The sequence below is a fragment of the Syngnathoides biaculeatus genome, chromosome 19 (assembly GCF_019802595.1).
Source record: "Syngnathoides biaculeatus isolate LvHL_M chromosome 19, ASM1980259v1, whole genome shotgun sequence".
NCBI classification, from domain to species: domain Eukaryota; kingdom Metazoa; phylum Chordata; class Actinopteri; order Syngnathiformes; family Syngnathidae; genus Syngnathoides; species Syngnathoides biaculeatus.
In genome coordinates, this window is record NC_084658.1 from 3,958,265 (window position 1) to 3,982,165 (window position 23,901).

Below are 23,901 nucleotides of genomic sequence, written 5' to 3' on the forward strand. Positions count from 1 at the left end.
AGTCCATTCATCTTACAGACCGTTTATCCTCACTAGGCTCATGGGTGTGCTGGGTGGGCTCAAGGGAGGGGGGGGGATCCACCATGACCTGGTCACCAGTCAAATGCAGGGCACAAACAAACAAACAACTACTCGGACTCACATTCAAAACTACGGGCAGTTTTGAGCCTTCAATTAACCTACTGTGTAATGTTTTGGGGATCTAGGTGGTCACCGGAGTACCTAGAGAAAACCCAGGCAGGCGCAGGGGAGAACATGAGAAGTACACATAGACGAGGCCGGATTTGAACTCGGTCATCAAAACTGTGAGCCAGATGTGCTAACTACCGAGATGAAAATAAGTATTTGAACACCCTGGTATATTGCAAGTTCTCCCACTTAGAAATAATGGAGGGGTCTGAAATTTTCATCGTAAGTGCATGTCCATTATGAGAGAGTGAATCTAAAAAGAAAAATGTAGAAATCACAATCTATGATTTTTTTAATTATTTATTTGTGTGATACATCTCCAAAAAAGTATTTGAACACCTGAGAAAACCAATGTTAATATTTAGTACAGTAGCCTTTGTTTGCAATTACAGAGGTCAAATGTTTCCTGTAGTTGTTCACCAGGTTTGACACACTGCAGCAGGGATTTTGGCCCACTTCTCCACACAGATCTTCTCTAGATCAGACAAGTTTCTAGGGTGTCACTGAGAAACACAGAGTTTCAGCTCCCTCCAAAGATTTTCTATTGGTTTTAGGTCTGGAGACTGGCAAGGCCACGCCAGAACCTTGATATGCTTTTTCCAGAGGCAGTCCTTGGTTTTCCTGGCTGTGTACCCCATGGTCATTGTCATGTTGAAAGACCCAGGCATGGCCCATCTTTAATGCTCTGACTGAGGGAAAGAGGTAGTTCCCCAAAATCTTACGATGCATGACAGCGGTCATCCTCTCCTTCATACAGTGCAGTCATCCTGTCCCATGTGCAGAAAAACACTCCCAAAGCATGATGCTACCACCCCTATGCTTGACAGTAGGGATGGAAGGCATCATTAGTCTTCCTCCAAACACGGTTTGTGGAATTATGACCAAAATGTTAAATTTTGGTCTCATCTGACAACAAAACTTTCTCCCATGACTCCTCTGTATCATCCAAATGGTCATTGGCAAACTTAAGGCGGCCTTGATATGTGCTGGTTCAAGCAGCGGAACCTTCTGTGCCATGCAAGATTTCAAACTATGACGTCTTAGCGTATTACCAACTTGGAAACTTGGAAACGGTTGTCCCAGGTCTTTTCAGGTCATAGACCAAGTCCTGTCGTGCAGTCCTGGGATGATTCCTCACCTTTCTAAGGACCATTGAGACCCCATGAGGTGAGATTTTGCATGGGGCTCCACTCCAATTTCTAATGATTGCTCCAACAGTGGAGCTTTTTTCACAAAGCTGTTTAGCAATATCTCCGTAGCCCTTTCCAGCCGTGTGGAGTTATAAAATTTTGTCTCTGGTGGCCTTGGACAGCTCTTTGGTCTTGGCCATGTTACAAGTTTGAGTCTTACTGATTGTATGGGGTGGACAGGTGTCTTTATGCAGCTAATGGCCTCATGCTGGTGCATCAGATTCAGAATAATACATCGAGTGGAGGTGGACTTTTAAAGGTGGAATAACAGGTCTTTGAGGGTCAGAATTCTAGCTGATAGACAGGTATTCAAATATTTATTTGCAGCTGTATCACACAAATAAATGAAAAAAAATCATACATTATGATTTCTGGATTTTTTCTCTCACAGTGGACATATGTCTACAATGAAAATTTCAGACCCCTCCATGATTTCTAAGTGGGAGAACTTGCAATATAGAAGGGTGTTCAAGTACTTATTTTCTTAACTGTATCACATCGTGGGGTCTAAATGATCCTTAGAAAGGTGAGGAATCAGCCCAGGACCACACGACAGGCCAATGACCTGAAAAGAACTGGGACCACCATTTCCAAGGTGACTGTTGGTAATACACTAAGTCACGGTTTGAAATTATGCATGGCATGGAAGGTTCCCCTGCTTAAACCAGCACATGTCAAGGCCAATCTTAAGTTTACCAATGACTATTTTGGATGATACAGAGGAGTCATGGGAGAAACCTTTGTGGTCAGATGAGACTAAAATGGAACTTTTTGGTCATAATTCCACTAACCCTGTTTGAAGGAAGCCGGATGATGAGTTCCATCCCAAGAACACCATCCCTGCTGTGAAGCATGGGGGTGGTAGCATCATGCTTTGGGGGTGTTTTTCTGCACATGGGACGGAACGACTTCACTGTATTAACGAGAAAACGACCACGGCCATGTATTGTGAGATTTTGGGGAACAACCTCTTTCCCTCAGTCAGAGCATTGAAGATGGGTCGTGGCTGGGTCTTTCAACATGACAATGATCCGAAGCACAGGGCCAGGAAAACCAAGGAGAGGCTCCATAAGAAGCATATCAAGGTTCTGGCGTGGCCTAGGCAGTCTCCAGACCAAAACCCAATAGAAAATCTTTGGAGGGAGTTAAAACTCCATGTTCCTCAGCAACAGCCCAGAAACCTGTCTGATCTAGGGGCAGATCTGTGTGGAGGAGTGGGCCAAAATCCCTCCTGGAGTATGTGCAAACCTGGTGAACAACTACAGGAAAGGTTTGACGTCTGTAATTGCAAACAAAGGCTACTGTACCAAATAACATCGGTATTCTTAGGTGTTCAAATACCTATTTGCAGCTGTATCATACAAATAAATAGTTAAAAAAATCATACAGTGTGATTTCTCGATTTTTCTTTTTAGATTCTCTCTCAAAGTGAACCTATGATGAAAATTTCTGACACCTCAATGATTTCTAAGTGGGAGAACTTGTAATATAGCAGGGTGTTCAAATACTTATTTTCTTCACTGTACATTTGTTTGATAGACAAATGAAATATATTTCCTTGGGATTATACCTTTAATAGTCTTACTTACTGATTGTATGGGGTGGACAGGTGCATCAACGACCTCACACAGGTGCATCTGATTCCGGATAATACATGGAGTGGAGATGGACTTTTAAAGGCGGACTAACTGGTCTTTGAGGGTCAAATTTCAAGCTGATGGACAGGTGTTCAACTACTTATTTGCAGCTCTATCACACAAATAAATCATTTAAAAAAAATCATACATTGTGATTTCTGGATTTTTCTTTTTAGATTATCTCTCTCACAGTGGACATGAACCTACGATGAAAATTTCAGACCTCTCCATGATTTGAACTTGCAATACAGCATGGTGTTCAAATACTCATTTTCTTCACTGTCCATTAATAGTTAAGTGCACAGTTTGGTGTCTTTTGTCACCAGCGCACTGTGCCAGTGTTTGTCCACGAATTATTCTGCCAGTCAGCCACCGCAGCGACAAAAAAATGACTAACTTTTGACAGATTGTTTTGTGCCCATGAAAGAGACGTCAACAATTTTAATTTTATATATCTTTCATTGCCGACCATATATGCCCTGAACCTTGCTGCCATGTTATTCTCTTGAGAATCGCCTCAGTCTTCTCCCCCCCAACCGATGAGTCAAGCCTCTAGCACACTTTGCCTGTTGTCGAGGCCTCACAGTTCTTAGGACCGGGATTCAAATTACGACCCCGCCTGTGTAGAGTTTGCATATTCTCTCTGTGCTTATGTGGATTTTCTCCAGGCACTCCGATTTCCTCCCACATCCCAAGAATCATGCATTAATTTGAGACTCTAAATTGGCCCTAGGTGTGATGGTGAGGGTTACTGTTGTCTGTCTCCATGTGCCGTGCGATTGGCTGGCAACCAGTTCAGGGTGTACCCCGCCTCCGCTCCAGCACTCCAACAACCCTCATGGGGATAAGCAACTCAGACAATGGATGGATGTTACTCAAAACTTTTATTGCTGGACTTGTCATTTTTATTTATTTTTTTTTAAAGTCAATTCCAACTATTTCTGTGACCGGTGCAAACATATTGGTTTGACACACACAACTGTCTATAGCTAAAAGAAATTCTGGAATAATTCAGATAAAAAAGTTTTGAGCAACCTAAACAGAAAGAGGTGTGATTGCTGCAGATTTTAATGGCCATTTTGGTGAAGGAAATGGGGTGATGGGTAAGTTTGGCATCCAGTAAAGGAACTTGGAGGAACAGATGGTAGTAGCCTTATTTGCAAAAAGGATTGAAATGAACATTTTTTCACAAACACTATTTTCCAGGAGAGCCTAGTACATAGGGTGACCTACGAGAGTGGAGCTAGAAGCATGCAGGTCAATTATCTTGACCTTGTGCAGATGAGGTAATCTGAATGAGTTTACTGACCGAAAGGTACTGGTCGGGGAGAATATAGCTAGACAGCATAGGACAACGCTTTGTAAAATTACTTGTTATGGGGAGGAAGATTAAGAAAATAAAGGCAGGGCAGAGAACCATGTGGTAGAAGCTGAGACAGGAAATGTGTGGCTTTCCGAAAGGAAGTGAGACAGCCTCTAGTTGGACAGCAGGAGCTTCCATAAGTCTTTACCACTACAGGCAAGGTGATCCGAGAGAAAGGGAGTAGATTACTTGGTGTATCTTCTGGCAGGAAAGGGGGAAGGAGACTTGGTGGTGGTCCATCAGAATCAGAATGATAACCAGAAGCATCTTAATTTGTCAAAATTTGTTGTCAAGTAGGTTGCCATGCCACGTATAGCAATGGAGCAAATTGATATTAATTGGCTTGTGTGGCTCGGGTTCATGTGTTGAGCTGAGCCCAAGAACCAATTCTCAATTTGACCACCAGATGCCGCCAAACCTGATTATACTAGATTGGATCGCCCGCACGGCAAAGGTCTGTCTAATAAACATAGCCTTCCCACTTAGCATCTCACCGCATTACACATATATACCAAAGTCAGTAACCTTAAAAACCCAATTGTTTTCATATCTTTGTATTCAAATCTTGTTTTGACACAAAGACATCAACATGATGCGTTTCAGCAGCTGTTCACACCCTGCGGTTGTCAACGGCGGAGCAAAGCTGCCTTCAAGTGACAAACAGGATGTTTGCAGCATCGCTGGGTTGCTGAACAGGAAGCCTGTGACACCCTTGAGTTACCACACAGGATGTTTGCAAGCAACTGATCTTACTTTTCTTCTTATTATTTTTCCATTTAGCCATTAGTAAAGAATATGATGCTTTGAAACTGCTTTCTGTAAAGAATATAACCTGCGTATTACTGTCTCTCTCAGATAAGGCAACACACGATGTGCAACCAACGAGAACAAGCCTGTTGAATGCATGAGAGATTTGTATTCGCAAGAATGTTGATACATTTATCGCTATTGCGTAAGAACTAGAATGCAACTAAAAGAAAGGTAGTGGTTATATCTACAGGATGCACCTGTTGTGTGTTGATCTTAAGGGAAGTGACAGTTGAGTTTGCGGGCGCCTTACCCTATTTTGAGTGGACTAAGAGGGGCAGTATCATCTTATTAATCATTTTTCCTTTTATTGATTTATGTTCAATCAACATCGAATTTTGCCTTAACATTGCAATCTTACCCCGCGTCTGGCGGGAGTAACTGTCAAGTAATGAATGTTAGCTGAACAATTTTTATCATTTTATTAAATACTTACATTTCCATTTTCATCTATCGTTGTCATTCTTATAATGTGTTGTCTCATCTTTTACCATTCAACCTCATTAAAGATCGATCGTCAACGAGTAACATCTAGTCGTAAATTCTATTTTAAATCAGTCACTCATTGATAAACTCCATCTTAATATAAAAACAAATCCGTACAATCCTAACAAGGATTGTTAAATTTACTAGGTCAATGACAAGTGCAATCGATTCATAAGAGATGAAGCTGCTGTAAAAGCGGAGTGATCACTTTGTCACCCTTTTACTCTGTAAGGTTACTCGATAAGGGCTGATAAGTGAGGGCAGACCGGATTTGCTCTGCAAAACTAAAGGCAGTTAGTACACCTAGGCGAATTCATCTCGACACCGACTTAAGAAGCTCCCGTCCCCCTGCATGCACAGTGTTAGAGTCGGCTGGGGTAAAGGGGTATCTTAACCCTTTAAATGGAGAGTCGGTCAGGACATTTCTCTCTGATTAGTCCTGTGGATAAACGGAATCTGACATTGTTTAAGGACAGCTATGAAAATGTTTTGACTGGTGCCCGTAGTGTGCTGGATAAAATACTTTGAGGCTTTCATTAATAAGGGAAATGAGAGAGAAGAAGAGCAGAAGAGGCATGTGGTTGGACGAGGAAGTGACAATGATTAGTAAGGGTGATGTTAAAAAAAGAGGATCAAAAATGGAAGAGGAGTTGGGTCCTGATGACATACTTGTGAAGGTACAGAAGTCTCTAAGAGAGGTGGCTGTGGAGTTTTTGACCAGCTTCTTCAAAAGAATTCTAGTGGATGTAACGATGGCTGAGGAATAGAGGAAACGTGTGCTGGAGGACATTTTTAATAAGAAGTAGTGTGATGTGCAGAACTTTGGGAACCATAGATGAATAAAGTTGATGAACCACACAATGAATCAATGGGAAAGAGTAGTGGAGGCCAGATTCATGACAGAAGTCAGTGTTTGCAAGTTTCATGCCTAGAAAGATGCATTATTATAGAGAAAGCCTATGACAGAGTACAATGAAAGGAACTGTGGTACTGCATCCGGAAGTCTGGAGTAGCAGTGAAGTATGTTATAAAAATGTGTGAGGCCATCAGAATGGCGGTGAGGAATTTACAGTGGAGGAGGAACTGCATCAGGGATCAGCCCTGAGCCCCTTCTTGTTTGCAGTGGTAATGGATTCGCTGACAAATTAGACTGGACTCCCCTTGGACCATGATGTTCCCCAGATTACATGATCTGCAATGAAACCAGGTAGCTGGTGAAGGAACAGTTACAAAGGTAGAGGCATGCACTGGAAAGGAGAAGAATGAAGATTAGTCGAAGTATATGTGCATGAATGAGACGGATGGAGGGGGGAAGAGTAATGGTTCAGGGAGAACAGATAGGTGAAGAGAAAGCAAGAGTAAGCGTGGGAAAGAAGTGAAGAAACTGATCCTGGCCAGTTGCAACAAATGGAGGAAGGTGTCAGGTGTGCTACCTGACAGAAGAGTCTCTGCAAGGATGAAAGGCAAAGTTTAGCCAGTGGTGAGGCCAGCGATGATGTACAGATTAGAGACAATGGCACGAAAGCGACAACAGTGAGCAGAGCTGGAGAAGGTGGATATGAAGATGTTGGGTTTTTCTGTAGGAGTGAGGAATTTGGATAAATTTGAAAAGAGCTCATCAGAAGGACACCCAGTGGAGTGATAGTATATTGGTAAAAGGTGATGAAGCTGGAGCTGTCTGACAAGAGGGTGAGAGGAAGACCACAGAGAGTTTATAGATGTATTGAGTGAAGAAAGAAAATATCCATGACTGAAAAGCAGTCGCTGTTGACTAATGTTCCATTGAATGATATGGTTTTGGTTATTGGTCCATTTTTCTGTATCAGACCAATAAGTGTGATGTAATTTTTTTCATGCACATTAACTATTGCGCTGATAGCAATCGTGGATTTGTACTACAGTGTACTAATTAACTAATTTTAATTGATTGGTGGTGGCATGTTGGATCAGCAGGATAGCGTTGGCCTCACAGTTCTGAGGTCCCGGGTTCAATCCCGGATCCACCTGTGTGGAGTTTTCATGTTCTCCCCGTGCCTGCGTGGGTTTTCTCCGGGCACTCCGGTCTCCTCCCACATCCCAAAAGCATGCAACACTAATTGGACACTCCAAATGGCCCCTAGGTGTGATTGTGAGTGCGTCTGTTTGTCTCTATGTGCCCTGCGATTGGCTGGCAACCAGTTCAGGGTGTACCCCGCCTCCTGCCCGTTGACAGCTGGGATAGGCTCCAGCACTCCCCACGACCCTCGTGAGGATAAGCAGCAAAGAAAATGGATGGATGGATAATTGATTGGTCACGAAAACAGCAACATCCAAACATAACAGTGAACAGTTATATAAAAATAATCTTTTCTTTTTTTTTAAACTGTCCTCAACTGCATGGAAAAATGGTGGATCTGTTGGCCCTTTGTGCTGTAACAGTTTTGCTGTCTGTCAGGGGAGTTTGAAATACTTCTTCTGCTAATTTTTTTTTATTTTTTAATTATTCTGGTGTTAATTGAAAAAACAGACATTCAGAAAAGGGGTATTGGGGGCAGAAAGATGGACAGAGGAGACAAGGGGAATAGGAGAATAAATTGCATAATGATAAACCGTACAAAAGTAACATTACAAAGGTCAAATCATGTTCTTAATTGGGGACTGGGGTGACCCGATGAGCACATGCACCAACTAACCAATAGGAAATGATGACAGAGGGCAGAAAAGGGCAGGGTAGAATAGGATGTGGAAAAGGAGGTGCTAGTGATGAGTGGTGTGGTGCTATGCTTCTATACTCTCGAAATATCTGTAAGAACCTTTGAGTTTAATACAACCTGTCTTATTATGTTGTCCCAACACAAGCAAATAAAGCCTATATCATCTATAGAACCTATTAGTGAATAGACATATGCATGTTAGTCAACTGGTGTAGGGAATTGCTGCAGGCACCAGGAGACAAGCCAAGAGAAATGTGAATATGCAACACACACTTTTAGGTCCACGACTGGCAACCATTTTCCCTGTACTGTGATCATCTGTAGTCGGGTGCTGTGCATTAAAAATTGGGATGAGTAGTGGGGCCGACCCAGCCCAACCAGCTCCCCAAAGTATGTGCAGATAGATCTATGTAGTGCATTAAAAATCAGCAAGGGAAAGGCATGGTGGCCCAAAGCACAAAAGTGCTGGAACACCTGGCCTTGTGTCCACCACTGGCTTCCCCCCACTGACTGATTCATTGAAACTGGAGGACTGGCAGGGCAGAGAAGGGGGGCGATCAGACTGGAGACCAGGACAGATGTGCCGGGACCTAACCCGGCAGCCACCTCATCATGCCTCCTGGCAGCCCCCCAGGGAACAGTGAATGAGATGTGCCCAATGTGCAAACTATGTATAATGTGAGTCATAATGTACAGTGTGTTGAGTGTGAGGCTAGGCTCCTGTGGGAGCAGGCCGACCCGACTGGAAGACCACAGAGAAAATGGGGGGATAGTATCATTATTATTGTATGTTCTCGAGTGGCAGAGTGGAACCACCGGTTAGAGCGTTAGCCTCACAGCTCTGAGGACCAGGGTTCAAATCCCAGCCCCGCCTGTGTGAAGCTTACATGTTCTGTGATTGTGTTTGTGAGTGTGAATGGTTGCTTGTTTCTATGTGCCTACCCTGCGATTGGCTGGCAACCATTTCAGAGTGTACACCACTTCCTGCCCGAAGGTAGCTGGGATATGTCATGCTCCTGGCTTCCTGCCCAGGCTGGGCGTGGCTAGCCAATTAATCAGCTCACACCTGCACCTTGTCCCGGCTGATGACTCTCAGTATATATAGGACCCGGGGGACGACTAGTCCTCAGCTAGATCGTTGCCCTTGATGCCTCGTTCCCGCACTCCCATTTGCCTGACTTCAGCTCTCCGTGTACCAACCCACACCTGTCCCTTGACTACCCTCGTAAGCCTGCCGTTATTATTACCTCTGCTTGTTTGGACTGTCTGCCTGATCCCTGACCTTGGACCGAAGAAAGGTTACCTCTGTACTTCCTGCTTGTCTCTGGAGTCGTACATTTGGATCCGCCCTCGAGCCCCGTTCGTGACAGAACGATCTGGCCATAACATGGACCCAGCCGACTCAGAAGCTATCCGTCGCTCCCTGCAAGTCCAGGGCAGACGCCTGGTGGAGCAGGAAGCTTGTCGCCAGGTAACCAACCAGACTCTCCATGAGAGCTGCGCCCGGCTGCCACGCCAATGGTGGCCAATCCGCCGGTGCCGGTTCCGCCCGCACCGCTCGCCACGGAGCTCCCTTGTACCAGTGTAACTTCGCTCTCCCGACCAGAACGATTCACAGTCGACTCAGGAAATGTCAAGTCTTTCCTCGCTCTGTGCGATCTCCATTTTGAACTGCAGGCGTCTGCCTTTCCCATGGACCGCTCCAGGATCGTCTTTGTCATTTCCCACATGATGGGAAGGGCAGCGGCATGGGCCACGGCTGAATGGAGTCGTAACTCAGAGACTTGTCATTCCTGGACGTCCTTCGTCTGCACACTCACCCAGGTGTTCCAGTATGCGCCGCCGAGAGTCAATGGAATGAGGATGCCCTGCATGGCGCCTTTTTCCAGGGACTTTCCCCCAAATCTGTGGCCTTCTCATCAGCGTGGATTTCCCTCCTTCGCTGGACGCGCTCATCGCGTTGGCCCTCAAGGTTGACCAGCCACTGGTAATGCAGGGTCAGCTCGCCGCGATGACCAAAGGAGAGAGGGAGGGGCCCAGTCCGACCACCGCCCCGTCATCCACGCTGCCCTCCACGGCTGAACCCATGCCGGTGGAGGGTCTCGACGGACTAGCGGAGGGTCGCTGTTTATTGCGAGCATCTGGGAGACTTGATCGCCCACTGCCCGGTTCGTCCAAAGCACCCCGACATTAGGATCTCCACTCCAGTGAGTGTCCGGTATACCGCGGCGTAGTCAGGGTGGTCACATCTTCACCTCACCTTGGGAACGGACTTCCATTCATGCACTGTGACTGCGTTCATTGATTCCGGGTCGGATGCAAACCGGATAACTCCCTGCGTGGTCGAGGCGTTGGGGGCAGCTACCTTCCCCATGCAATGGCTTCGTAACGCCTATGCCCCCAACGGCAAGCTCCTTTGTTGGGTTACACACCGCACTCAGACATTACGTATGAGCTTTCCGGACGTTCACTCGGAGCGTATTAGCTTTCATGTCTTCGACACACGTAGGAGCAACATCATCTTGGGCAGCCCGTGGCTCAAAGAACATAACCCGCACATAGATTGGGCCACGGGTCAGATCAAGACATGGGGAGAGGACTGTCGCAGACCTTGTTTCGCTGTCCAGGAAAACGGGGGGATTCAAGTCGCACCAGTTCGGCTAACAGAACCTAGTACCGCCTCGTAGCTGACCGCGGTCCCCTCCTGCTACCACGACTTGCGGGAGGTTTTCTTTGAATCTAAGGCAAAATCTCTGCCGCTGCAATGGTCATATGACTTCGTGATTGAACTCCTGCCAGGCACCACAACTCCCAGAGGGAAACTGTTCTCGTTAACAGGACCAGAGCACCAGGCCATGAGGGACTACATCGAGGAGTCGCTGGCAGCCGGATTCATTCGCCCCTCATCCTCACCAGCTGGTGCAGCGTTTTTCTCATCAAAAAGAAGGACTCCATGCTGCGACCCTGCCGAGGACTGAATGACAACACAGTCAAGAACTGGTACAAATTGCCTCTGAATGCTACGGCATTCGAACTCCTTGAGGGAGCCCAGATCTTCACCAAGCTGGACTTGCGCAGCGCTTACCATCTGGTGCGGATCCGGGAAGGAAACGAAAAGAAGACGGCGTTCAACACCCCCATAGGGCATTATGAGTATCTTGTGATGCCTTTTGGACTGACAAATGCCCCGGCCGTCTTTCAAAACTTCATTAATGACGTACTTAGGGAGTTTGTGTATCTTGACGATATTCTAATCTTTTCATCAAACCTGAACTCTCACATCTGACAGGTCAGAGAGGTGCTCCGGCGTCTGTTGCATCACCAGCTGTTCGTAAAAATTGACAAAAGTGAGATCCGTGTCCTTCTTGGGTTTCGTCCTGGCAGAGGGGGAGATATGCATGGATCCCGGGAAGGTCGACGCGTTGCTGCGGTGGCCCACCCCCGCCAGCAGGAAGGACATAATTAGGTTCTTAGGATTTGCTAATTTCTACAGGAAGTTCATACGGAACTTCACCTCCGTGGCCACTCCTCTGCACACTCTCACCTCACCACACAACGTCTTCAAGTGCTCCAGGACCTGCCACGAGACCTTGGGTAAGTTTAAGGTGAGTTTCACTGCTGCGCCCGTCCTCATTGTTCCGGACCCAGATCCCAGTTCATGGTGGAGGTTGACACATCAGATTCAGGAATAGGAGCCATCTTGTCTCAGAGGAGTCCCAAGGATGGAAGGATCCACACATGCACGTTCCTGTCTAGGAAGCTGACCCCGGCAGAGAGGAACTACGACATAGGAGATCGAGAACTGCTGGCGGTCAAGACGGCGTTTGAAGAGTGGCAGCACTGGCTGGAAGGCACGCAAGTGGCATTCGTGGTCTTCACTGACCACAAGAACCTACAGTACCTGAAGACCGCGAACCGGCTGAACACCCGCCAGGGCTGGTGGGCCCTGTTCTTCGCCCGCTTCCTCTTTACTCTGTCCTTCCACCCAGGCTCCAAGAACGGCAAGCCGGATGCACTCTCACGGATCTACGAGGGAGCGCACGGAATCAGAGGCCGCTCCTATCCTGCCAGAGGGGTGCTTCGTGTCCGGCTTCACCTGGGAGGTCGAGTCGCGGGTGAAGGAGGCCCTGGGAGAGACGCCGCCCCCCGCGGATTGTCCGTCTGACCGCCTTTTCGTCGTTCCATCTCTGCGGGGAGACGTCGTCAACTGGGCCCAGACCAACAAAATGGTCTGCCACCCGGGTATGGCAAAAACGCGTTCAGTGGTCGAACAAAGGTTCTGGTGGCCCAACCTCGGCAAGGACGTGAGGGAGTTCATCAACACCTGCCCGGTGTGTGCGGCCAATAAGACTTCCCGCCTATGGCCTGTTAGAGAGTTGCGACCTCTGTCCATACCCTCCGCCGGTGGTCACACATCGCGCTGGACTTCATCACCGGCCTGCCGCCCTCCCAAGGGAACACAGTGGTGCTGTCTGTAGTGGACCGATTCTCCAAGATGGTCAAACTTCGTGCCGCTTCCGAAGATCACCTCGCCCAAGCAGACATCCCAGCGTGTGTTAGACGAGGTCGTCCATGACCACGGGCTACCGCGGGACATCGTTTCTGCTAGAGGTCCGCATTTCAATGCCCGCTTCTGGAAGGAATTCTGCACTCTCATCTGCGCTTCAGCTAGTCTGACATTGGGTCATCACCCGGAGTCTAACGGCCAGACGGAGAGGGTAAATCAGGAGTTGGAGACTGGACTTCGATGCCTGGCATCCAGGGACCAGAGCACATGGAGCCAGCACATCAAGTGGGTAGCGTATGCCCACAATTCTCTACCCTCCGCCTCAACAGGTATGGCTCCACTCCACGTCATGCATGGCTAGCCTCCGTCCCTGTTTCCTCCACTTCCCGTCATGCTCCTGGCTTCCTGCCCAGGCTGGGCATGGCTAGCCAATTAGTCAGCTCACATCTTCACCTTGTCCCGGCTGATGACTCCCAGTATGTATAGGACCCAGGGGACGACTAGTCCTCCGCCAGATCGTTGCCCTTGATGCCTCGTTCCCGCACTCCCGTTTGCCTGACTTCTGCTCTCAGTGTACCGACCCACGCCTGACCCTCGTAAGCTTGCCGTTATTACCTCTGCTTGTTTGGACTGTCTGCCTGATCCCTGACCTTGTACCAAATAAAGGTTACCTCTGTACTGCCTGCTTGTCTCTAGAGTCGTGCATTTGGGTCCGCCCTCGAGCCCTGTTTGTGACAGAATAGGCTCCAGCACTCCTGCGACCCTTGGGAGGATAAGTAGCTCAGAAAATACATGGATGGATAATTTGTTATTTGTAAAAGGTCTTTAAGATTTTGTCTTGATATCATACTCTAACTCATTGTCATGTTACAGGTTTGGTGTTTATCCTTAGTGTTTATTAAAAAGTGAAGTTATGGGTATTTAATAAACAGGCTACAGCTCATATAGTGAAATAAATATTCAGGACATAATAATAATAATAATAATGAAATATTATGACCATTCATTCCAGTACATTCAAGTATACGGATATGAGATACAGGTATAATCTTAATAAATCATGTAAACAAATGTGCAGTGAAACAATGACAAACTTCTAAATTGGTTGCACCAATCTAGTATGGTTTTACTCTGGTACTATTGTGTACAGTAGGAAGTTGGTGGAAATAGTGAGGGTGAGGTTAGGATAAGGGCTTTTCTCGTGTGTGCTGTTTGCCTTTTCTACTTCACTGGAATAGCATTGATCAAACGCGGGTCAGACAGGCCTATTGAGCAGCCTTCAAAGACGTTCTGATTAGTTCTATAGTAGCACTCTACCCATTCATCTTCCATGGTGCAGTAAGACACACCACAAGTACTCCAGGCCACACAACATTTTGAAGCAGTGGAAAGGGGTGACACAGTGAACAGCAAGGACAGGAAATTTGTAGGGGCATTTTATTATTGTTTTGCTTCGCTTTTGGTTTTTCAAAGTCAGATTCAAAGTCAGTGTACTAAAAGTAGATCTGTACACTCAGCAAAAGAAGGGTTGCACAATGATAAAACAGCTTTAAAGTGTTATTGAAAAAGCGTTTATCCAAAAACAGACATCCAAACATGCATTTCAATCAAATCATCCTACGTTGGCCCTGGCCCAAAGTTCTGATCATTCACGCTTTTGTCAGGTGATGGCAAAATTGATGTGAATCAAGCAATGGTAGTTAGTGTCCAACCAATTGGCAAACCAGGTGCTGATTGCCTGTGCTTTTATCAGTAAGATTCCCTTGAAAACAAATTACTGAAGAGAAAATAGCGCTCTGATTAGGAAAAGGTGAACTATTAATTTTTTCACTTCTGTCTTGTTCACCCTGTTAATTTCTTTCTTGCTTTCTTTCTTTCTTTTGGCTTGTCCAGTTAGGGGTCGCCACTGTGTGTCATCTCAGATCAACACTCATATTTGTTTGGCACAAATGATCATTGGGCTCTTATTTAAGTGGGGACAAAAAAAAGATAATTTCTACAGGTTGAACTAGGTTGAAATGCTCCACGTTTTGAATGTTTTACTCATTTTGAATACAAACCTTCAACAACTCTGCCATCTGATATTAGATGCTATGGGTGATACCTACAACCTCCCTGCGTCATCTCCAGGATATCAAAAGGTCATCAAAAACCTCAATGTATCCCTGCTTAAGTACGCCCCAATTGTTTGTGCTGTGTATATTTTCAGTTAAAGTTCAATAATAACCAGGATCCAATTATAACATCCACTCAAATTTTAGTGTTGTCTTTTGAATTTCATTGATAAGTGACAGCACCATAAAAATTGGAAAGAAAAAGGAAGGGATATTATTTTGGGGCGGCACAGTGATCAGCTGGAAAAGGTTGGCCTCACAGTTCTGAGGTCCCAGGTTCGATCCCGGACCTGCCTGTCTGGAGTTTGCATGTTCTCCCCATGCCTGCTTGGGTTTTTTCCGGGCACTCGGGTTTCCGCTCACATCCCAAAAGCATGCAACATTAATTGGACACTCTAAATTGCCTCAAGGTGTGATTGTGAGTGCGGCTCTTTGTCTCTATGTGCCCTGCGATTAGCTGGCTAGCAGTTCAGGGTGTACCCCGCCTCCTGCCCGTTGACAGCTAGGATAGGCTCCAGCGGCTCAGAAAATTGATGGATGGATGGATATTCTTTTTGATGCTTTTGTTGAGACCTCTTGTACTTCATTGGTACTATTACACCACAGTTGAACGTGAACCCAATAACTATCAAAACCTGTATATACCAGTGCACTATAACTATACACGAGTGATTCATGTCTTACCTGTCTATAATGGCACACATGTCCAGACTGACATTCTCAAAAGCTCCGACTGTCCCTTTCTCCACTGCATGCAAATCAGCTGGCTGGTCATCCACAACAATTGTTTGCATGCAACCCTGGAAGAAGCGCTGAGAAGGCGGGAACAATGTCTGGAGAAAATACCCTGAGAGCAGAGCAAATTAAATAGATTAAGACATGTGCAAATAGAATTTGTTGCACTGACACAAAGAGCTGTATGGTAGTGATACTTTGATCTTTGAAAACCTCTTTTTTTAAATGATGCTCGGGAGTGACCAATTATTGAAAATCTGCCTGTAACAGGAATGCTGGAGCTCATATCCAAAATCCACAACCTTTGAAGTGTCCATGACACTGACATTAATGTTAAAATGTTAATTCAACAATTGCTGGTACAGTAGATTCTTTTAACGTGGTTTAGTGGTGGAGATGCCATTCACATACAAGAGGCTAGTATTTATGATGTTTTTATGATGTGTCAGTTAAGACTCACAAGCAAATAATTACAAAAAAAAATGCCCTCATTGGAAAATGTTTTCAAAAGTTTACCAAATCGAAGATTGAACAACACATTTTGGGGTATGATTGTATAGGAAAAGCATCAAAGGCATGTGCAAGGACGATGGATGAATTGTAATAAATGCGGTAAATATGCTTAGGATAAGATAATGTAATAAATGAAGTGACATTCAAATCAAACATTATCCTTGGTATGGGCCCAAAGTTATAGACATGTTTTCTGATTGTTTGAAAGTTTTACAGTCATGAACCTTGATTGTCTCCTCTTATTTCCCAGCATAGCAACAAGGCCCTTAGCCTCAATGGTCACACTAAGGCAACATTATGAATTTTTTCTACAAATGTGACTTTGTGTTTGGCATTGTATGAGGCATAATGCGTACTGTATTGTGTTTGTAGATGTGCCATTATGCTGTGTTTGAAATAGAAGCAGAAAACTTGCAGTCCAGTCATTGCCAGGTCAAAGCTAAAGCGCCCGTACTCAATGCATCTCCATCATCTTGCTATTAGGTGTCACACAATTACATGACAATCACTGTCAAGGCCAAACCATCAAAAAGCCTTTTTATAGGGAGTACATACACTATTTGAGAATGTGAACAAATATAATAGCAAATGCAGTGGCTGTCAGAATCACTGGGGAGTATTAAAGAAGGGTCTTTAGTTTCCAGGAAAATTCAGTGCTGTTAAATTGTATTATCTTAATTCATACAAACACCCAACAATACCATGTACAATCTAATAAGCAAGAGATGAGCTCTCGAAACATACTAATGGAAATTAAGTTCATAGCCAATTGCAAATAATGTTTTGTTTGTTTAATTGTGGTTTTAGTTAGCTGTGGTGTAGAACTGGAATTCATTCGCTTAAGCAACTAATATTTCTTTATTATAAAAAGCTAAAGTAACCAGTGGAATCAAATCATCTTTATTCACCAAGTATGCCGGAAAATACAAGGAATTTGTCCCCGATAGTTGGAGGCACTTTCGTATGACATACAGGACGAAAACAGACAGTCAACTGAGACATAAAGACATTGCAGTAACAGTCACAGAACAATCAGGGTTGGTGATAATCTGGCAAAAATGGGACTTTTTTTTTTTTTGATAATTGTGCAAAGCATGTAGAGTTCTCGAGCATTTAGAGCAGTTAAAATGCATAAGAGAGCAATAGTCCAGTGCAATGATCATTGTGCAAAGGGCGCTGAGACTTCAAGGGATGTATGCAGTTTAAAGTGACTAGTCATGCAATAATCTGGGATAATGTCGATTGTGCAACTGTTGCAGATTCTACTCAGGTATGAGAAGCCAGTATTGGTCAACAACAGATGTGTAGATGGTGCAGTGTGGTGAACCTACCACAGTGAGTGTGCATGTTATGTATAATATCAAATAATAATCGGCCCGGCAGAATGTGACAATAAACTTAAAACAAAAAAAATGTCTTTAGCCATCTCAGTATGTATGCAGAACAAATCTACACCACTGCAAACTGCAACCAAAAGATCATATTAGTTGTCCAACAATATTCAACGTTATTACATTATTAGCAAATTTGGATGGCCCCGCTTTGCTAGTGAACGTGAGGCAACTAAGAATATAGTGTAAAAGCACCAGAGAATTAAAGTGTCTGCCTATGTTTGCGGTTTATGTTTAGCCGTCTCATATTGATTTCCCAATCTTACTCCTAAACCTCCAACTTGCCATCTGTGTAGACTGCTTCTTTACGCAGCTGTCTAGCCCATTGCCGAGGTCGTAGATAGACGGCAGAAAAAAAAGGATTGTGGCAGAGACGTCAGGGTGAGATAAGTTTAAAAACAGAACATGCACTACAGCTGTCTGGCAGCACACTTTGTGTCCTTTGGGCAGCATTCAAATGCAAAAAGGATGCTGCTTGGCTGACAGTTTGGCAGAATGATGGAAACAATATGCAGAATGATGTGTTGTTGAACGGATGGATAATTCATTGCAAGAACTTGGAAGTAGAGAGTGGGCGTTTGCTCTATCGGTTTCTTTCGGCTTGTCCCTTTCATGGTCGCCACAGCATGTCATCTCAGATGGACACACACATATGTTTCGCACAATTTTTTTTTTTTTTTTTTACACACCGGATGCCCTTCCTGACGGAACCCTTCTCAGGGAGTGGAGGCCCCCTGTGGGATATGAACCCACAACCACTGGTTTACCAAACCAGTGCTCTAACCACAAAGCCATGGGGCCTCAGGGAGTTTGCTCTATCCACACCAGAAACTCATGGGTTTCCCTGAACAACATGTGAAATTAACTAGTTTTGTTTCTTTGGCATTTTTTTTTTAATCCACCAGCCACCATGCAACTTTATTCTGGCCCGGTGAAAATAAATTAGAATAGTTAAGGTAAAAAGTGGTGGCTATAACTAAAACTACCGGAATTTGTTCACTGGAACTGTTGTAGGTCAATTCTTGAATTTAGTGTTTTTGTCATTCCACTTGTAGGTAATTTCCTTGGCTATTGTGTTTAAGTAATTTGCTTGTCAAGTCTGAATAAGGAGAGAATATGTCCTAGATGAAAGACTGAGGAAAATTAGTGGTGATTAAAAGTAAAATAAGTCAAATTTAGTATTTCATGGCTTACAATAACAGACTTAACTAACAGAAACTAACAAACTAACCTGAAGGGGGGGAAATCACTGATTATTTATTTATCTGCTGATGTCTTTTAACTTGGATTCCATGGATTGCAATGCCTGAGGGTTAAATGTATATCTCAAAAACAGGATAATTTTCAAAGATTACATACTTTCTTGGAAGCCAGATATGTGACTCACAGTCAGTTTACTGAGACGGTTAGATTCTCAGGAACATTGTCATGGCCCCATGACAACCTGTGGAACTTTGTACTGTCGTCTTCTTGAAAAGGCACCACTGTGTATGCACTGTAGTTTTGTAGAGAACAATATGAATGTCATATGGAGACAAACACTTGTACGTGTCCCTGCACCCATGGATCACCCTGGTGGAATTGGAATTGCTTGAAAAAGCAAGAACTTGATATCCTATAAGCCGAGGGGATGTGGGTCACCACCACTTATCCGCTGTAAGCCCACTGCCATTCTATCAGAACCTTCATGTGGTGCGCATATTGTGGTGCTCTGAACAACACACAGCATTAGCAATAGCAGCACCACCTCACTGGCTGTGTAAGACTTATTATCAGCTGCCATGACATTTACAAGGGACGTGATAAAGATAAGCTAAAATATTCAAGTGGGGAAAGAAATAGTAAATGCAAGCTTGTAAAAGTAGTGATTGTATCTACTGGAGAAGTTTTACATCAGCATACAGATCAGAAATAGTGATAGAAAGTATTAGAAACGGCAGGAAATGTAGAGTATTAGTCTCATACCTGAAGGTTCATACCCTGAATGAACAGCAATGTTTTTTTCTGCATTTCTACAATGTATTTTTACATCAGAAGCACCTGAAACAAATATATGTGTCCATATTTTTTTATGGTAAAAGAGAATTATGCATCAATTTTCTCTCAAGTCGAATGAAGCTTTCCTGCTGAGCCCAACTTTATACACATATTGTATCAGACCGTAGTAGATTGAAATGCACGTGCCTGGCCTGTAAACAGTCACATGCTGGGACGTCCCAAAAATCGAACAGAAATGATACGACGATCATAGATCCTAGCTTGCCTTGAGAACCATGACAAAGCTCCCACTATCAAATATCTCAGAAAATGACAAAACCTGAAACCCAGGGAATTACATATGGTACCCTTCCCAGTATGGGGTGCCTCCAAGTTTTGTTTCGGGTTCTTATGCGCTGTCAGATTTGATTGCCTTAACCCCATTTTAGTATGGCTGATTAGGGTTTTCATCTGCACCGCGATAGCTATGGCAAATTTTTGGATGGTTCAAGAATCTGGGCCAGGATCTATGGCAATCACTGGTTATCATATTTTCCCATTCCACCCCCTTCTGTTGTCTCACATCTTTGCAGTTTTGTCCATGGTGGGCTAAAACATAATTGTCGTGGGTGCCGGAAACAAAGTAAACCAAATAGCATGGTGGACTAATTGTTAGTTATGAGGTTCTGAGTTTGAATCATGACTCGAGCATTTCTGTGTGAAGAGTGCATGTTCTTGTTGTGCTTGCATCGATTTTCGCCAGGTATTCCGGGTTCCTCCCACATTCAAGCAATACGCGTAAAGACTGAATGGGTTCATGTGAATGTGAATTGTTGTTTGTCTTTATGGTGGTTCCAAATAGCAGGGAACTCGAGCAGGGTATACACGGGAGCTTTTTGACAGCCCCAGTACACTATGTGTAAGATATCCTTCCCCCTACATAATCAACACAAGTCGGATTGGCAACAGTTTTAAATTGAATAATTTGTGAAAAAACACTTGACTGAAGGAAAGCTGGAAGTGTTAGACTGGAAGAAGAGGGGGGAAGCAAAATTCATATAAAATATGGAGGGGGAGGGAATGAGCCAAATACAGGATTATCTTCCCTGAGAGAAATTTGCATAATGACAGCTGTAAGTCAAAGGATGTTCTTGGTATTTGGAGTCATCAAGAGGCCACCATGCACCAGAAATAATAAAAAAAAAAAATGCACACATATATACTTTGTAACACCATCACACTCTATTTATCTTATGGATCAACAAGAATGGAATGTGATCATTTAATCAAATTCCTTTGCTACTATGTTGTTAGTGAGAAAGACTTTAAAAGATCCTCACCAAGCCAATGACTAATTATTCAAGAAAAAAATAGAGTGTCCATCTTGCCTCTGGAGGAATTCAATTTTTGGATGTCTCGTGATCGGAATTAATTTCTCTAAGAACAGTGACAGCATTGACAAGCTACACCACATTAAATAGGCTTTAATCTCAAGAGAGGGCCTCGGAAAGTGGTCGATCCCTGAAGAAAGAGATCTGGAAAATTTGAAAAATGTGACAAGCTTGTGGGACATATGGTCTGGATACAATGGTTTAAAAAAATGTAAAAACATTTTAAAAATTGGTGAGACTGATACATTTTAGTTGAAGTTGAGAAAACGAGGATTCAAGAAATCAAGATGAAAGCAGAAAATAAAGCCAAGGTTTTCTTTCTTTTTTGAATGAAGTGACATGATAACATGATAAATCCATAGTCTTAATGCTGAGCTGCTTGATTTTAAAAAAAAACTAATGGTCAAGTGGCAAAGAGCAACATTATTTAAAAAAAAAAAACCCTGTGGGGGTGTGTGTTCCATCCTGTGTAAAGCACGCAAAAATGTACAATATTTACAGCCACACAAGCATTGCTGTTTTTTTCGGGCACCATCAGGTCATGGTGGCAAACATTTAAATTAAACTTTACGCCAATTTTATCGGCCTGATTGAACTCAGACCATAATTTGCATTTTATGCTGATCGGCTAATCGGTTTTAATGTAAAATTCGCTGATCCAATCAATGACGTCATTGATTGGCTCCCCAAAAGAAATTTACCCTGTGTTGCCATTGTGCACTCACTGTACATCTGAATCCATAAGCTTATTTTTATATGGTAGTATTTACATAGATTATTTTCATGTCTTTGATATAGTACTGTAAATATTTAATAAAGTTTTTTTTTTTTTTTTTAAAACGTGGGCAGCACTGGAAAGACAAAACAGTTGACAGACATGTAATGTCCACATCAGACTACTAGACAAATTTGTTCTTCCACCACCATGTCAGACTACTGCAATAAACTTGTATTCTGATACCACTACATTCAGTTTATTACGATCATTGAGCTGTCACGGGCATGGGACAAGAGGTAGGACCCAAATGCAGGACTCTTAGGCAGCGACAGGATATCAAGGGTGGTTTTATTCTAGCCAGAGATCATACACGGGTCGGCAGTCCAACAAAAATAATGGCACAAAAACAAAGGGCAAAAGGCAAGGTCCAAAAACATGAAAACGAGGGTGGATAACTACCAGTCAAAAACGGGGCTTAACTTGACTTGACTTTTGGGGCACAGGAACGCTGGCCGTGACAACGAGGGAATTACACGACAAGAACCTTGTATACTCACGCAGAATAATGCAGTCTCGTACAATGAACTGGCAACTAGCAATACAACACACAAGCCTTGAATACATGGCATAATTAGAGACGATGAGGCACAGGTGAGGAGTTGATGTGGCCTGGCCATGCCCCTGACATAGGCTTCATCTTTTCAACACAGATGCTATCGGATACACTTGTTACTGTGGGGATGACAACACAAGTGGATCATGCTGAGTGTATTATGAGAAAGAAACGGGGGCGTGTGTTGGTGGTCACCGATGGTTAGGACAAGGGAGGATGTTCGTGTTAGGCTTGCTTGAGTTATGGTTACATACTTTTAATTATTACGTGACGGCTTGCAAGCAGAGAACAAAAACTTTTGTGGCCTAGCAAGCTAGTACTACCACTAGTGGTTGTGTGTCAACATGCTGCCGTTCTATTCAATACACGATCTGATCAGACCAGTGATTTACAAGGCATATACTTTCATTCATCCATCGATTTTATGAGAGGCTTATCCTCACAAGGGTCGTGGCAGTGCTGGAGCCTATCCCAGCTTCAACAGGCAGGAGGCTGGGTAGATCCTGAAGTGGTTGTCAGCCAATCGCAGGGCACATGGAGACAGACGACAGTCGCAATCACAATCACACCTAGGGGCAATTTAGAGGCTTCAATTAATGCATGTTTTAGGGATGTGTGAGGAAATGGGAGAGCCCGGAGAAAAGCCAAGCAGGCATGAGAAGGACATGCAAACTCCACACAGTGGTGATTTGAACTCCGGTCCTCAGAACTGTGAGGCCAATGGTCCACAGCGGCGCCACTGTGCCGCCCAGCATATTCTTTACAAGTGAAAAACCTCACAGCACACCAACAAACAAAAATCTCTCAAAATGTGGATGCAGATACAAAGATACATAAGCTATTGTAATTCTATAGTATTTGAGCATCAAAGTATACAAGTAAATAAAGTAAATGAAATTTAAATAAACTCATTGCAACATCTTGTGACCAGATCAGTGATCGATAAGCAGTTTTTTAAACTTGCTGATTGGTGATCGGCTCCAAAAATCCTGATTGTGTAATGCCTAATTGACATGTTTCAATCATTTTTGATAAGAAGAGAAACTGACAAAACTCTAGTGCAGGGAAATTTGCAGCCACCCATCCCCAAAAGACACTTCCAAGTGTTTGTTAGTTTAGGGGGAGTAAACAATAGCAGTGAAAATGACATTCCACCATCATCCTCACTATAGTACAACTTGGCCCTGCCATTTAGGTGGTTTATTGTTTTCATTTTATGAGCAAAATGAACATTTTGAAACAAGTGGGAAATCTTAGGTTAATGGTTTAAGTGAGTATTGTAGCACACTGTCTCACACTGGGCTTGTACCTGCAACATTATGGAATATGATACTGCAGATACAATGACATGTGCTTTGTGTAAATAAAGCCCTACAATTTGATGACAAAGAACACTGTAAACAAGATTTCAGAAAATCTCGCGAGTTTTCAGTTCAGTGTGGAATCAAAAGATTATGGATTTGCTGCTTTCTCTGGATATGTCCAAAGGGCAAAAAGTGAAAAGAGAGGTAATTGCAGTATTGGAAATGGAAAATGTTGCAACACGACAAAGGATCTGACTGTTCAATACAGCAGCA

General features: G+C 43.9%; 1 protein-coding gene across 1 annotated transcript in view; it reads right to left on the reverse strand.

The window, feature by feature from the left end:
- The window catches only part of cntnap2a (contactin associated protein 2a), a 476,610-nt gene that overhangs the window by 176,834 nt on the left and 275,875 nt on the right, over positions 1 to 23,901 (reverse strand). The window contains exon 12 of the mRNA XM_061805953.1: positions 15,671 to 15,833. Coding sequence (XP_061661937.1) covers positions 15,671 to 15,833 — 163 coding nt within the window. The remainder of the gene's footprint in view (positions 1 to 15,670; positions 15,834 to 23,901) is intronic.